The sequence below is a fragment of the Paramormyrops kingsleyae genome, chromosome 9, assembly GCF_048594095.1.
Source record: "Paramormyrops kingsleyae isolate MSU_618 chromosome 9, PKINGS_0.4, whole genome shotgun sequence".
In the NCBI taxonomy this organism is placed as follows: Eukaryota; Metazoa; Chordata; class Actinopteri; order Osteoglossiformes; family Mormyridae; genus Paramormyrops; species Paramormyrops kingsleyae.
This window is the reverse complement of record NC_132805.1, coordinates 32,232,179-32,247,810: the sequence shown is the minus strand read 5'-3', so window position 1 is coordinate 32,247,810 and position 15,632 is coordinate 32,232,179. Positions and strand designations below refer to the sequence as shown.

The window sequence follows — 15,632 nt, the reverse complement described above, 5'->3', positions numbered from 1 at the left end:
TTGAGTATTATTTGAGTAACAGATCATACTTAATTGAGATCGTCATGCATCTTGAAAATTCAGGTCTTTGTTCCTCATGCTTTGCATCTTCATTCATTGTTACAATAAATCTTGAACTTCTTGTCTTCATTCTTTATCATTTGTTTAGATGTTCTTCTCTATATTACATGTGAAAATTATATATAAAAATAAATATACAAATTCCTGTTTCGGAGTATTTGCATTGTACCCTGAGCCAGATAATTTGTTGGAAAATAGGTGGATGAATGTTTCTAAGAAATACCCATCTTTAAAATTACTTACAACACCTTATTTATTTATTTTTAATGAAACACCATGCAAACTGAAGCAAGCAAGTTGAACAGCCAAGCAGAGACACAGTCTTTCATCAATTCTTTCAGGATTAAAAAGGCACTTTCAGAGTGATATAACATATATGAGCCTGACAGAAGCTGAATGTTTTAACAGACTGCAATTTTACTGGCTACCCTAGCTCGGATCACAGAATTTATTTTGATTAATGTAAATAGGAAGGAAGCAAGCCAATATTCAACTCTTATACTCAGCGCCCAACCCCTACAAAAAATCCTGTTGGCCACTTTAAATTGTATGGGTTTGAGTCAACCAATGAACAGCTCTACAAGATGGTTGCCATATCTAATAAAGACAATGTCATAATATTAAGTAGAATTCCTGCAGGATTTTTCTGGTGCTTTTCATAAAACAAATTCAATCAAGATCAGTCAGTAAAATAAAAAGGCTCTTGATTCCTTGAGATTGCACAGATCATAGCAGAAGATGCATTATTTGTTTTCGGGATGTTTATTCTTGGTGTTCCTGGTGAGTGTCAAAATGGCAGAAGAAAGTATCGTAGGACATGGCCTCATGTTCACCTGAAAGAGAATGAGGAATAGAAATGACATCCAATGGGGTTCCCATAAATATGACCACAGAGTTCAATAACAAACGTCTACAAGCGTTTTAGTTAAGTGCATTTGCTAGCTAACTAGAATGTCTGTAGACTGTATTCAGTCACGCAGGAGATGCACGAGAGAGACAGCTACATTTTTCGCATATTTATAGGATTCAACATATTAAAACAGTCTGGTAAGCCGCTTCATTAAAGTGTGTGCAGTAAATTCTTCGTCAATGTTAATTTTATTGTCAACTTAACGAACCTCTTGAACAGCTCTCTGTAATTAGATGAGGCTCAATTCTGAAAATGAGTTTATGTAATAATTGCTGTGTGACCAGCGTATGGTGAAACGCTGACGGGAACTCGATGATCCCAGACGATTCTGTCACCAGTATTTATACATGTAATTCTCGAGAACACAGGAAAGTCCCCAAACGCGCACACTTCTGAAATTCATCAACTTTTTTAACATATAACACCAGTGGTTGTGGCTATTGGCAAATTAAATGTAACAAAATTCACACCAGTGTCAGCTTCGGGGAAAATGAAAAGAAAGCAACAACTTTTTAGACTGGGAAATATATAGGCATGTAAAACAACACCCATCCATCCATCCATCCATCCATTTTCTGAAACCGCTGAATCCCAACTGGGGTCGCGGGGGGGACCGGAGCCTATCCCGGGAACAATGGGCGCAGGCAGCATGTAAAACAACAAAAAAAAGTATTTTATCACGCTAAAAGAACTGAAATTTGCCTGGAGAAAATAAATCGTAACGGTGACGATATACAGGTAACCTTTCTGTGCAATGTTACTGGGCAGTGTTACTGGGTAGTTTGGCTCCCCAGTGCTGCTTGGGCACTTTCCAAATTGATATTGGACAACAAATTTCTATTTGAAAAACTTTGAAGGGCAGCGGGCAACTTCTTGCGATCATCCAAATCCAGACGAGTTGTCCTTTGTCTCACCTGGTTGGCGACTGCCCAGAAACATAGCTGAAATAGCCCAGTGTATCATCACCTTGTACATACTAACAGCTGACCTTGGGTCGCCCCATCACAGAACCAGCCCAGGTGTCCTTCTCCTGCATGCTGCCTATATGAAGCAGCACTTTACCTGAGAGGGTAACTGGAGGTTGCAGCCTCTCCCCACATGCCGGGGCTAGGAGGGCAGTCTCACCACTACGCCTCCGTACGGCTCTCTGTCCACCGCCGTGGGCGTCTTTATCTGGAAAACCAACAACGACACGGGTTTACTGGAACCAGCAACCCTACAACGTGACAGACCAGCAGTCAGACACACCCAGATACTGAAAAAATTTGGGAACATACGTCTCTTACGCAAGTGTCACGCCCACATCGTGAAGACGGCTGAAACTAACTACCAGCGATTAACAGGCAACAGCACAGTGCGAGGTACTGAGTACAGCCCGTTAATTGGTTAGTTTCAGCTGTCTTCGTCAGCTGTCTTTGTCATTCTAACATTGTGAGATTTGTCTCTGCAATAATAATGAACACTGTATTATTCCTGGTTTATTGTTTTATTATGATGTCATTTTTTTAATGAACAGGTCACAGGTTGAAGTGTTTCTCTAAACCTTTTGCTGTAATGTATGTTTTATTTCACTGTACTTATATCCCAAGGTCATACAGCAAAAAACACATTAAGATCATCAGACAGCCCAGTTTATCTGTATGATTGTCACTATCGAACTATGAAATAGGAAGAATGTGTTATTCCCTGAAAACCAAATGTGGAGACCAATGAGGATCGGAACCTTTAAGGGTCTGATCACACATCAAAGAGTTTTACAGTTTGCTCGCAGCCAGAAATGACCATGCCTTAGCAGAAAGTTGCTAGCCTAGCTTAACAGCCTAGTTTGATCTCAGCAAAATCCCAGGTCAGGACAGATGGGGGGTCTCACAGCACGAACCAGAAAGGGGTTAAGATCTCATCCAGTCTTACCAGCTGTCTCTGCTTTATGCGCTTGTAGACGAAATCGGAGAAGGGCTTGCGAGGGATGAAGCGTCCTGCCCCAGGTGTGACGTACAAGGCACCGTGTTCATACACCACCTTTCCCCTGGATACGGTCACCATGGCAACACCATGGCACACCATCCCCTCGAAGATGTTGTAGTCCACCGCCTGGTGATGAGTCTTAGCCGAAATTGTCCTGTCAGTGTGGGGGACAAGCAGATAAATGCAGAACGGCTGCAACTCTGGAACCCACAGAGGAACCCTGTGATTTTGGGTGCAGTACTACTGCAGTTGCAAGTCCTGTACGAACAATCAGCGACAGGGTTGTCAACTTCGGTCAGCTGGCTGGCGTGAGATTTTCAATTTTAGACAAGTCTGCACACGCATTTACATGTACGTAATAGTTTTATTACTTTCTAAGTAGTCTGTAGGGTTTACAAACTGGCCCAGAGCTTTTCATGCGGATTTTTTTAGGTTTATAATGGAATAATACCGATTTGCCGTAAGATTTGTTGCGTGACCGTCTGTAAGCGTGAGTGTCACGCCAGATGCGTGACAGTTGGCATCCCTGCAGTACTATTGAAGAGGTGTATTGAAAAGTATTTCAAGTACACACGTTTTTACTGTACTGGTCACACATGTCACTTTTATATTGCTGAAGATTATTTTTCATTTTGAAATGATGCTTCCGAATTCCTTAAGGAGCAGATATTGCTCACTACAACAAGGACGTGCCATCTATCGTGGACTTCCCGTAAGTTTTATGTGTCAGAAAAGCATACACTGCTGCAGAATCACGGCCATTACACAAGAAGGACAGTCCTGAATCAAAATAAATGAGTCCCAGTGCAACGGCTGTGTGTGAGTGTGCGCATTTTCTAAGTATGACACAAAATATCTGAAAAATGTCACAGGGAAACGAGGGTGAAATTTCCTCTGAGATGCAATTACTTCAAACACTGAGCGCCGGAAAAATACTGCACTGTACTTCTTGATCTACTTACACAGCCTTAAAAATGAACTGCTGTTCTTTGCCATTTCAAGTCGTCCCACATTATGGATTATTCAGTGCGGCTCAATATCTTGCCAGTGGATGACAGTTGCTAAAGGCGGCCAGTTAATTTAAAGCTACACCTTAATCAATTTTTGTGTACTTGGTGGCATTTGCAAGTCTCAACACTATGCAATGCAAGATTCATTCTCCATCTTTCAAAAAAGTGATTGAGCAATATTAACTGCTACATGTAATTTACATATCGTTTACATAAGTAAACTCAAAAGTATTACACGATGGATCGCGAGAAAGACTCGTTTTTTTAAGTTTAAATATTTAATCTCACCCTCAGCACCGGTTCACAGTAACACCAACAGTAAAATCTGCAAGTTTCATGGGGAAATTTCACAGCGCATATCCATTAAGTGTTATAACTGGTGGTCAGAGGATGACTCACTCTAAATGCGATATAAAGGTAAGACAGTTACTGTCACAAAGGGCCTCGCTAAGTCCTGCAAGATGCAAGCAGCACAAGACCGATGCTCTTACGCAAGCGCATTAACTGCGTCTGCCGGGACGCTGCAGGGACTCGGCGCTGCCTGTACGCGTTTTTACGGGAGAGCAATAATCCTGCGTTCGGTGCTTTAGACACGCGAGACTGAGAAGCTTTCTGCAACATTAAACGACAAAATATCTTGGGGATGATGCTTTAACTAGCAGCGTAATATCATTAAAATTACTATCTGTACCACGCTGTTAAGAAAATGAAAAGGCGAGGTACGATGTGCGTAGTCGTCATAAAAATGTAACACGTTTAAGAAATATATCAACAAGGTATTAGTCATACTGTACTTCTATTATAAGCCACTTATATAATAAAAATACTTTTCTAAATGACGCTATTTGATTTCCATATGTTCAGAGTAGGATAAAATACATACAGGAAGCTGACACTAGTGCTCTGTCAGTTTCAATACGTTTGTTACAACAATAAATGTAGATGGTTAATTTAATTTTAATATTTTGTAAATTGCATAGCGTTACGAAAGGTTTCATTTAGATGGACACCGCGCATATACGGCTTGCTGCATCCGGGGCTGGGAAAGCGCTGCCGCAATGTGAGCGTTCCGGAGCGGCGGGGAAGAACCGCTCGCTGCCTCGGTGTGTTTGACGGGTAAAGACAGCAAGACGGCGAAGTGAAGCTGGGATTACATGGGATAAGGAAGAGTGCATGGCCATACTCTGTACGTGCGGGACACTAACCACGCGCATGCACGCAGTCCAAAGGCTGCATAAGTGACTTTTCACATTATTATGAGCACGGCTTATTAAAAAATAGCCTACTTATACAGGTATTAGGCATATTTTTCGTCTAAATCTTGTTTAACTGTTTTTCTACATTTGTTCTATGGTTGATAATTTGATCATTAACCGTCACAACAGCAATATCAGTCCTATCCCAGATAGCGTACACATACTTTGAAATGACATTGATTCCATATCAGACGAAAGGGTTGAAACAACGTTGATCTTCAATCTTTCACTTTATATCAACATTGAATCAATGTTTTGCCACCGCAACGCATTTAACTATACGCATTTAACTAGGCCTATAATTCTACGTTGAAACAGTCACATGATGCTATCTGGGATTGGTGATACGTGCGGCAAGCCGAAATGTTTGGCCGATGTTGGACAATTTCTGCCCCGATCGATCTGCTGTATTGGTATCAGCAATGGCATAAGAACCTATACGCAGAGACCCTGAATATGGGAGCCGGCAGTCTGGTTTCCTCTATGTGCTCTTTATCCTTTTTGGCGTAGAAAGTCTGACATAAGACCTATGTGAAGCAGCAGTGGGCAGTTTAGAGGTCCACCATCCTTAAAATGTACTAATACTTTTCATGCATATCCCACGTCTGCGTCATACTGTCCAACGGTACAGTATAGCGATAAGTAATAAGATGCTCAAGGGGAGAGCTCCCTCTGCTGTTACAAACAAGAGTAGCATCCAGGGTGAAATGGCAATTAAGAGCGAGTTAGAATTTTACAATTATTATTACAGGGAAATGGATTGACATCGCCCACAGCACAGCCCCCCCGCGCCCCCCCCCCCCCCCCCCCCCAGCCCACACATTTACCTAATAATACTAATATGTATTTCTGTGTGTATATATAAACATGCACATTATTATTAATGTACTCCTCTAAATAGTGCATAGTATTACATTTAGAGATTTATTTCTTATAAAAATAACAATAATTTTAAGTGTGACGGTAGAAAGGGAAAAGCACTGGGACTCGTTTTAAATATGTATCTATAGATATACATAGGAGAAAGATAACCACTGTTTCATTACAAAAACATCAACAATTAAGAAGGATGTGTTAGTTGCTTGAGAAAAACAGTGTAAATGTAGTTTGGTTATTCTTATCCTGCAAAAAGTCCATTAAAGTAGTTTAGCATACAGTGCAACAGTCTTACCTCGTTCTGTTTGGGTCCCAAATTACCACATCTGCATCTGAACCTCTGTCGATCCTTCCTTTACGGGGGTAAATGTTGAATATTTTTGCTGCATTGCTGCTAGTGACAGCCACAAATCGGTTTTCGTCCATCTTTCCGCTATGCTTAAGGGGAAGTGACATCACAAAACACTGGGTCTCAGCATCCCTCCTAAACCCCCAGTAAATGAAAATCGCTTTTCCGCGTGACATTACAGAGGAAACTGTTAGCGAGAATTCTAACTGCGTCTACAAAACTCAAGGTTTTCTTATGGTTCAAAATAAATCACTGAAACTGAATTATTCCATCTGGTGGAAGCACTTTGCAGAGAGAGCAGAGACTGAGTGCTGGAAATACGCTCTGTGTTCGCTTATTTCTGCCTGAACTGTCTCCCTCCGGGGGCATGATATCCCTCAGCCTGCAAACATCCTTCAGCGAAATGCTAGCGGCTCACCTGCAGCCCCTGGACTCAGAGCGGCCTGCTGCAGGCCACTGAACCGGGCCTTCGCCTTCCCCGCAGTACCTGGGGCACTGAAAGGAGCACACTTCCATATTAATGACTGCGGACTGTCTGCGCTCCTCGTGAAGCCTGCGCTCACCCCTGCTTTGCTACGTCTGGCACGGCCGCCGCCGCATGCCCTTAAATTCATTATGTATGCCTACATCTATAATTTATGCATTTGCTATCCAATGGATGGCATACCCCGATTTGTTAACAAAGTTGTCGAGTTCTGGTGGCGGTTGACAGATCTCCTGAAAACTAAAAGTGTTCTACTATTTTACTGATCGGAATGGACTCATGGTTCGTTTCAGCTTCCAGGTAAAGAACTGAGTCGTCGTGTGACCCACTGACATCACAGCAAAGCAATATGCTTCCCAAAACACACAGAACCCAGAAAGGCTAATGGCTAAGACTCATTGGAAGGATGCAGCGACTGACCACACCCTTTTCCCAGATGACCGACATCCGATCCTCCACACCGTTGACACCATTGGGAATCTTGGTGAAGTCATCCTTGCCCAGTGCCTTCTGGCAGATGGAGAAGGTGCAGTTATCGGTGCCGGTGACGCTGAGGTCGTCACTGGAGGGGAGGCACCGGTCACACCGTCAGCGTGGGTGAGACGGCGAGCTTTTGCAAGGAACAGCGAGCGCCATTGGCCGAAAACGCGGACTCTGTCAGTGGATGGCGGGATTTCCGGTTCCCGAATGTGGAAACCAGTCTGTCTGCTACAGTAAATGCCACATAAAATGACCTTGCACCAGAAGAATGGAAGCTTATGAAATGGGGATAAATGTACCTTTAAATGTACGTATATATTGAAATAGTCTTTTGAACTTTTTTATTGACATTGCACTGTTTCTCCACCGGGGGCAGTGTGGAGCCACTGCGGGACATACTTGGCCAGCAGATCCATGAGGTACCCGGGGGTGCTGGGGTCCGGTCTCAGGGGCGGGCCCATGACGAAGCCCGCTGCATGGGCCCAATCTTGGTGCCAGTAGTGTGTGCCGTCTGTCCCCAGCCCGGCTGCTATGGGCTCTCCGAACACGACCCAGCCTGGGGGACAGAAAACGTCTCAGTCGGGTCTTGGTCAGTGGAAGAAGGTTCAGAGTGCCTATGGGTAATGGTCATGTCCCCACCCCCCACCCCGCATGCTCTGTCGTCTGTGTCACCTTGCTGCCGCGCGTGGCGCACCACCTTCGCGGCGGACTTGCTCATGACGTGCACCACGTACAGCGGGCAGTTGGTGACGTGCGCGATAGTGGCGGCCCGCTGCGTGGCCTCGGCCTCCACCTCCTCGGGGCGGCACATTTCATGACCCTCGGGCCCCGTGATGCCCAGGGAGAGCATCTTCTTTGCCCCCTGCGTCGCAAACGGACACTTGCATTGAACGTGTGCAACCTTGTATGACCGGCTCTTCTACATGAATAAACAATGATAAAAATGAGGTCATGGCCGAGTGCTTCAGAGCAGAAAGGCTCGGATGAGTGGAAGCCTGCTTGCCTTTTGGCACATTTCATTGCAAGAGTGTATTAAAATACACAAGCTGGTTCGCTCACGAAAAACACACTTCCCATCTGCTCTAGGGCCTCCCCATACATACAAACCTTTAAACTAAACCCAGCCGGTCCCCATTCAAACACAAAAACTGACCAATCACGTTCAGACATATCCTCACTCCTACACACACTGAACTGGCCAATCACGTTCAGACATATCCTTACTCCTACACACGCTGAACTGGCCAATCACATTCAGACGTATCCTCACTGCTACACAACAGAACTGGCCAATCACGTTCAGACACATCCTCATTCTCACAAAACTGAACAGACCAATCACATTTAGATGCATCCTAATTCCCACACAACTGAACTGACCAATCACATTCAGACATTTCCCCATTCCCACTCACCTAATGATACACAAGACATGGGAGGTATCATGTGCAGTGTATGAACGATACCTATAATTAATGTAAACCAATGATGAACGAATATATGAAAACATTTAGGCTTAAGGATTCCCTTAATATTGTTTAAAAAAATTCACATATAAGACATATTATCATTTGTACCAAATATTCCATGAATTAAATACCAAATATAATCCACAAGCATAACATTCGTACCTATGTAGACATGCATACTTGCTACCCTCTTGTGGTGATCAATGAGACAAACAATTCGTACAACCAAGGCAATCTATACACACTGATCCACCTAAAACATGTTTTTACACTGTGGGAAGGTACTAGAAAGTCTAGATAAAACCCAAAGAAACACAGGGAAGACATGCAAACTCTGAAACCCACAACCCTGGACGTGTGACGTCTGCTGGTTCCCAAAGCAAAAATAAGAGATGAGTGATTAATATGCCATCAGGATTTATGTTGTAGGCAGACTGTTTTAGAAGGGCATGATGAAATAAAGACCAGACAGAATGCCCCAAGGAGCTGCAGATGAAACATAACTGGATCAATGATGTGTCAATCAAGTGTTGACTACAGCAAATGAGGTGTAGCCCATGATGGCATGTGACTTCAACACCACTCTTTAGCATCGTCATGGTGATGCTTATGGGGGCAACAGCCAAAGATGGGCAAGTGGCAAGTGTGACAGAAGTGAACCTAACCCCAAAGCACCATCTTTCAATCTTGGTCCTTGAGGGCTACCATGTCTGCTAGTCTTTGGTCCAGCTTAGGTCTTAAGTAGACATTACACACATGCTGACTGGGCGATTCTTGCTCCAGTATCAGCTGATCTGTAGCTGCTTCTGAGAAACTGACACAATAGGCATGAACGCCTTGAGGGGATCTCATCCAAGACAGTAACATGTGTTGCTTGTCCTGCATGCAGCAAATGGCCGCCGTCATGTAGGTGTCTTCAGTCATCCTGTCCATAGCCCCCATCAAAAACCATCCATTTTCCGTACCTGGATGTTCTAATCAGGGTTGCAGAGGTCCTGTCCGGAGCCTATTATAGACAGAACATGCCGGGATGGAGTGCCAACCCATCGCAGGGTGCACGCACAGACACACACACACACACCCGCTCGCACACACACACACGCACATGCACGCACACACACACAGTCACACGCACAGACACAGACACACACACACACCCGCTCGCACACACACACGCACATGCACGCACACAGACACAGTCACACGCACGCACACACGCACGCACAGACACACACACGCACGCACACACACACGCGCATGTACACATACAGAGGCTTGTAAATATATCTTTGTGGGCACTCTCCATTCACATCTATGGGGAAAACTCTAATCATAACATGACAACCTTAACCCCTACCCAGCCCTAACCTTACCCGTAAATAACCAAACTAAATACGAGACTTTTGCCATTCTTAGGTTTACTGAAAAATGGTCCCCAAAATGTCAAAAAACAGGTTTTTAGTAGATTGTGGGGGACATTTGATCTCACAAATGGGGTGGAACTGGAGGAAACCCCACAACAGGAACAGGAACACAGGGGGAACATGCAGCCATAGCAGAGACTCAAACCTGGCCCCAGAGGTGGGAGGCAACAGGGCTAACCAGAGCACCACCATGCCCCCCCAGCAGCCATCGGAGACCCGCCCATGAAATAACCGCAGCCTTCTTGTCTGCCAACTGCTACTTGCAGGCCCAACTCTCCGATGCTGCATCTTCCCTGCCGCTGTGAGTTGCTGGGACCAGTGATACAGCACAAAAGTTCTGCAGATGTTAGGTGGGGTGGCCATTGGGTTCATTGGATTTGGGTGCTTTTTTCCTGGAAAGATATTCTTTTGTACAATGCATATTCCATGTTCCACTCTTTATCATTACCCCCCGCCCCACCACCCCCTTGTTCACAAACTTTAATACACTTGTGTTCTTGGTTTCAGTCTAATCTGTTTGTCAAATGATGCTCCTTATTATAACATTAAGAAATCAGGTCAAAATTTGTATAGATAATGTATAAATGCTCATAGGACATTATACGAAAGTCATGGGTCATGTGACACACCGCAAGAAGGCTAACCGTATTACTTACAGAATAAACTTTACCAAGCGCTTCCACTTTCAGCCGCAGCTAATGCGGACAACAGAGACGCACCTCTGCTACCAAATCTCCGTGCTCTGCGTGAATCTGAGCGACTGCGCCGAGATCTCTGCAGGCGGAGAAGGCAGCATGCAGCTCGTGGTCCTGGATCATGTAGACGTCCTTGTAGGCCATGAACATCTTGAAGGAATTGATGCCTTTTTCTCGAACCAGAGACTCCATTTCTCTTTTCACCTGGAACCAGTTAAAAAAAACAGCCTTGTAAATGTAGAGTGCTATATTAATTTGTGATTATGTACCAATAAGTATTGCTACATAGGATATACATATAAAATTCCATATATATATATATATATATATATATATTGCGGTGGGCAATCGCCGCCTAATTAAGTGCTCTATTTAATGCGGAAGCAACTTCTCTGAACTTGCGAAGTATTGTTGCCATGGTTATGACACAAACTGAGCGTTTTTTTGTCCATTGTCTCTCCCGCTTGCCCTGCTTGTCTCGTTCTGCCCTGCCCTCCCTGCCCTCCTGCCAGCCTGCCCTGCCTTCCTGGTCTGCTCTCGTCGCTCCTCCCATCCCTTCGTCTCCTCGTCCCGTCACTGAACGTAGGGTTGACCCTCCCGGCTACTGACCCACCGCGACCAACCCGACCTCTCTTTTGGATTTGCCCTCTGGATTTTGGTGTAGCCAGTTCTCTGAATAAAGCGTTCTCCTGCATTTCAGGGTCTGCCTCTTCCCTGGTTGTGAAGCCTTACAATATATATATACGCCAAGCTGCCTACACAGAAGAGCGATAGAGTGTCAGATCATATGACCTGGCCACCTAACTTAAGCGCAGTAGAGATGGTTTGGGAAGAGTTTGACCAGAGAGTGAATAAAAAAGTGGTCAATGAGTGCTCAGCATATGGGGGAGCTCATTTATGGGGAGACCCCCTCATGAAAATGTAAAGAGGAGGGTCAGTCCCGGGAGCAATCAGGGTTAAGGGCCTCGCTCAGGGGCCCAATGATGGAATCACTCTGCCAACCCAGGGATTTGAACCTGCAGCCTTCTGAGTTACAACCCACAGTGATCCGCCCCACTAACAAATTATTATTTTTTAATACTGTTTTGGCCGGTGCATAATTGAATATATCATCGGATTTTGGGCTAGGTGGAATCACTAAAAATTACCATGAGTCAGAGGTCTGAGTTTGCAGATGTAGACCACAGAATCAATGGTGTAGGGATTCAGTCAACTGAACTTCATTAAAGGTCTGAAGTAGAGCCCTGCATTGGGAGCGGGATCCCACGGGTCCCGCGGGACCCAACGCAAATCTCACGGGATTGGGCGGGTTTCAGATTGTCGTGGGCGGGAGCGGACGGGAGCAACAGAGATAGTGGGCGGGATAAAAATAGACAGCGGGTCCCAAAATTGTTAGCTTAGCAGGACGGAGGATGCAGCTGATGTTGTTAATAAAATTGCAAAGGGAGAATATAAAACAAAACTAAAATTGGGGAAATCGGAGATATAGAAAAACTTTAAAATTGTAACAAACAAAGAGGGTAAAGAGCTGAAATTTGTGTGTTGTGTGAAGTGCGGCAAAGCGATAGTGTACAACGGGCACAAATCTGGCACTTCAGGATTGAGGCGACACACCTGCCCCGTTGCTGTACTCCCAGGTAGAGCCCTGCATTGGGAGCGGGATCCCGCGGGTCCCGCGGGACCCAACGCAAATCTTACGGGATTGGGCGGGTTTTAGATTGTCGTGGGCGGGAGCGGGCGGGAGTGACAGAGACAGCGGGCGGGATTGGGCGGGAATCGTCAGAAATTCAGCGGGAGTGGGCGGTAATGGTCAGAAATTCAGCGGGAGTGGGCGGGAGCGGGATTAAAAAAATAGTCCCGCGCAGGGCTCTAGTCTGAAGTTCTGGCTTCCCCACAAGTAACACCAAGTCTTTTCATTTTTGTCTGTAATTTTCAGCCAATGCAGGATGTGAGGCAGCTATCTCAGATGTGTTAAATTCTATCTTACAGCTTGTGGGATGTCTGAGATTTACATTAATATACAAACAAACAAAAATTCAAAAATCCAGTTTCTCGTGGACACTGAAATTTGTCTTGGAAATTGACTTCCGTTGTCCCCTACCGTGTCTGCCCACCACGTCACGGCCATGTGCAGGGAATAGTCGCAGCAGACTTTGGAGTCTGCTCTCGACCTCCAGTTTTCATAGGCTTGGAGCAGAGAGGCTCCCTTGTTGGGGATGACAAAGTCCATGATCATGGTCGTACCACCAGCCAGGGCGGCCTGCAAAAATACGTAAATGCTTGATACAACAGTGACAAAGGCTGCTGCTTGAGTTATAATCACAGTAAAAGCAGGACTGGGAAACACTAGAACCAGTCAAGAACACTTCCACAGCTATTAAAAACACAGGGTGGATATTGGTGAACTGGGACAATTTTTGAAATGTTACTTTATCTTTCACTTTAAAAATATTATCCTAATTATAAATATTGAACCATAAAAGTATTACTGAAAGCTCAAGAACTTAGTTTAAGTTAATAGACTACAGAGGTATAAAGATATAGCGTACCAAAAATATAGTTGTCCCGGTTTACCCTTTGTCCCATTTAATCAATATTCACCTATAGAATGATCAGACACACACACACACATATACATACACACACACACACATTTACACGCGTGTACGTCTATTGTAAAATAACTCTACATTTCAAACTATTATTTTTATTATTAAGCCCATCACTCTAAAAGCAAAACACTTTACCTTGGTTCCAGTGTAAAAATCGTCCGCGGTTTTAGTGCTCATGAATTCCAGCTCCATATGCGTGTGGGTGTCGATACCGCCTGGCATGACAAGCTTATCCGTTGCATCAATTACTCTCACCCCGGCAGGGACCTGAAGGTTTAATCCGATGTCTTTAATTAGCCCATCTTCAATGTAGACGTCGCTGATTACTGAGCAATCCTCGTTTACAACTTTCCCTCCTTTTATTAGAATCCTGCTTTGATCTGTCATCCTACCGACGTTTTAATTAAATGAATCGCCTGTAGTAATAATAAAAAAATGTATATTCAGCGAATTGAGAAAACGTCGCTTATTTTATGTTTAAATAACGATAAGAAATGTTTTAACGCGTATTGCTTTTTATGTGGTTACTGCAAGGAATTACGCTGATGTATTTTCGGGTCCCTGAGTGTTCTTGATAAAACTAAGTCCTCGGTTAATATACACATGTCCCTCGATCGTAGTCCAAACTGTTTCCTGTCGTTGGCCCCTGTACCTAAGGGCGTAGATTTAGGCACGGACGGTATGGGAGTACAATATGTAACTAGGGAGGCGGAGATGATAGGGGCTGGTTTGGTCCTTACCGGTGTTCACAGCTGAAACCAAAACTACGCCCTTGCTGCGCAGGTCTAAACCTTAAACATCTTGTTTGAAAATGCATAGCCAATTTGCTTTATAGTAGGGAAAATGCTGTTCTCTGGTTGGGAGTTAGTGTTAACTTCTCTTGACGTAAGTCCCACCCTGAATTTAGTGAAAGAGATTAATTATCGATATACCACAGCATAATAACTAAATGTGTCATCTGCATTTAACCCATATGTGAGAGCAATGGAGAGCTACTATTCAGCTCCCATGGAGCAGTACCTTACTGGTCGGGGATTCGAACCAGAAACCTTTCGAACACAAGCACGCCTCCCTTGCATTTCACATTTTCTTCTCTTCCTACTTAATTTCTCTAACGGTTTATAAGTGGAGGGATTTGTGTTTTTAGAGCCGCCTAATGTGACCGAGGTGGAGGGGAGCGTCCCGAGAGCTGAACCAATGTTAATTTCGCTGACGAAAAATGAACATTGTTCACGACATTAACTGACGGCCATTGTTCACGATAATAAAACACCAAATTAATATATGGCGCCAAAAACTATGACGAAATGTCATGTCAACCAATGAAACGACTGGAAAATGTCACGAAGCAACACAATTGAAACTGGTCCAATTAGAAGCAGCATCGATTGTAGCTGCGCATGAATTCAGTCTTACCGCAGTCATAGGATCTTGTCTGCCACTTCCACCTTGTCTGAACTCCATCTGTGGGCGCAAAAAGCATAAAAAAAAGAAATATATATATATATATATATATATATTATCAAGCTGTTATTCATGTTCGTGCGTGAACAGAAAGTTGCATAAAAAATTTCAGTGAATAAAAGAAAAATCGACTGCTATGCCTAATTTGGTTTTTATATAGCCGGCCTATCCTCGAAGTTTTACAAGGGTGTTGGCATTTTGAAAGTTCCTAGTCACTCGTGTGAGCGGCTAGCTAATGATGACAGAGCCAGCACAAAAATCTTTAACACCTGAGGAAAGATGTGAAGTGCCTGCTTAAGGAGAGATGAATATAAAATTGTCAGTCTACGTAAGCAGAATCAGATATTTGGCAGTCTTTTTCCACTGTACACGACCACAATGACAACCACTTAGACAAATGCAACAAAGTGCTATCATACTGTACACTTGGCACAAGTCTGGCAGTTCAGGACAAAAACGTCATGTGTTCAGTTTCAAAGGGTCAGACTACACTGACATTCACTGCAAGTGCAAGCAAATCAAAAGCGACAAGTGCACTAAAAGAATGAAACAACAAAAATGTGTGGATTTTGTTTGTG

The 15,632-nt window shown here is 44.1% G+C and overlaps 1 protein-coding gene across 3 annotated transcripts; it reads right to left on the bottom strand.

Moving 5' to 3' along the window:
• Positions 1-295: 295 nt before the first annotated feature.
• On the bottom strand, positions 296-14,349 carry dpys (dihydropyrimidinase). 3 transcript variants are annotated; one of them, XM_023815636.2, is made up of 11 exons: positions 14,331-14,349; positions 13,726-13,857; positions 13,080-13,238; positions 11,003-11,182; positions 8,063-8,252; positions 7,790-7,946; positions 7,331-7,472; positions 6,373-6,515; positions 2,882-3,089; positions 2,033-2,143; positions 296-893 (listed from the first exon to the last, which is right to left on the bottom strand). In XM_023815636.2, exons 2-10 carry the CDS (start codon positions 13,810-13,812, stop codon positions 2,078-2,080), a joined length of 1,332 nt encoding a protein of 443 aa, XP_023671404.2. In that variant the 5' UTR covers positions 13,813-13,857; positions 14,331-14,349; the 3' UTR covers positions 296-893; positions 2,033-2,077. The 3 variants fall into 3 exon arrangements, with proteins under 3 accessions (XP_023671404.2, XP_023671393.2, XP_023671419.2); XM_023815625.2 differs by lacking the exon at positions 14,331-14,349 and having other exon boundaries at positions 13,726-14,256; XM_023815651.2 differs by lacking the exons at positions 296-893; positions 2,033-2,143; positions 14,331-14,349 and adding an exon at positions 6,845-6,921 and having other exon boundaries at positions 2,951-3,089; positions 13,726-14,256.
• Positions 14,350-15,632: the final 1,283 nt, after the last annotated feature.

Bases quoted from the DNA above. Each gene is read 5' to 3' on its own strand.
- dpys (XM_023815625.2), bottom strand. From the start codon at position 13,977: ATGACAGATCAAAGCAGGATTCTAATAAAAGGAGGGAAAGTTGTAAAC. The intron at 13,239-13,725 runs GTAAAGTGTTTT...GTATTTTTGCAG, and splicing joins ATTTTTACACTGGAACCAAG to GCCGCCCTGGCTGGTGGTAC. The intron at 7,473-7,789 runs GTATGTCCCGCA...CCTCCCCTCCAG, and splicing joins CTCATGGATCTGCTGGCCAA to TGACGACCTCAGCGTCACCG.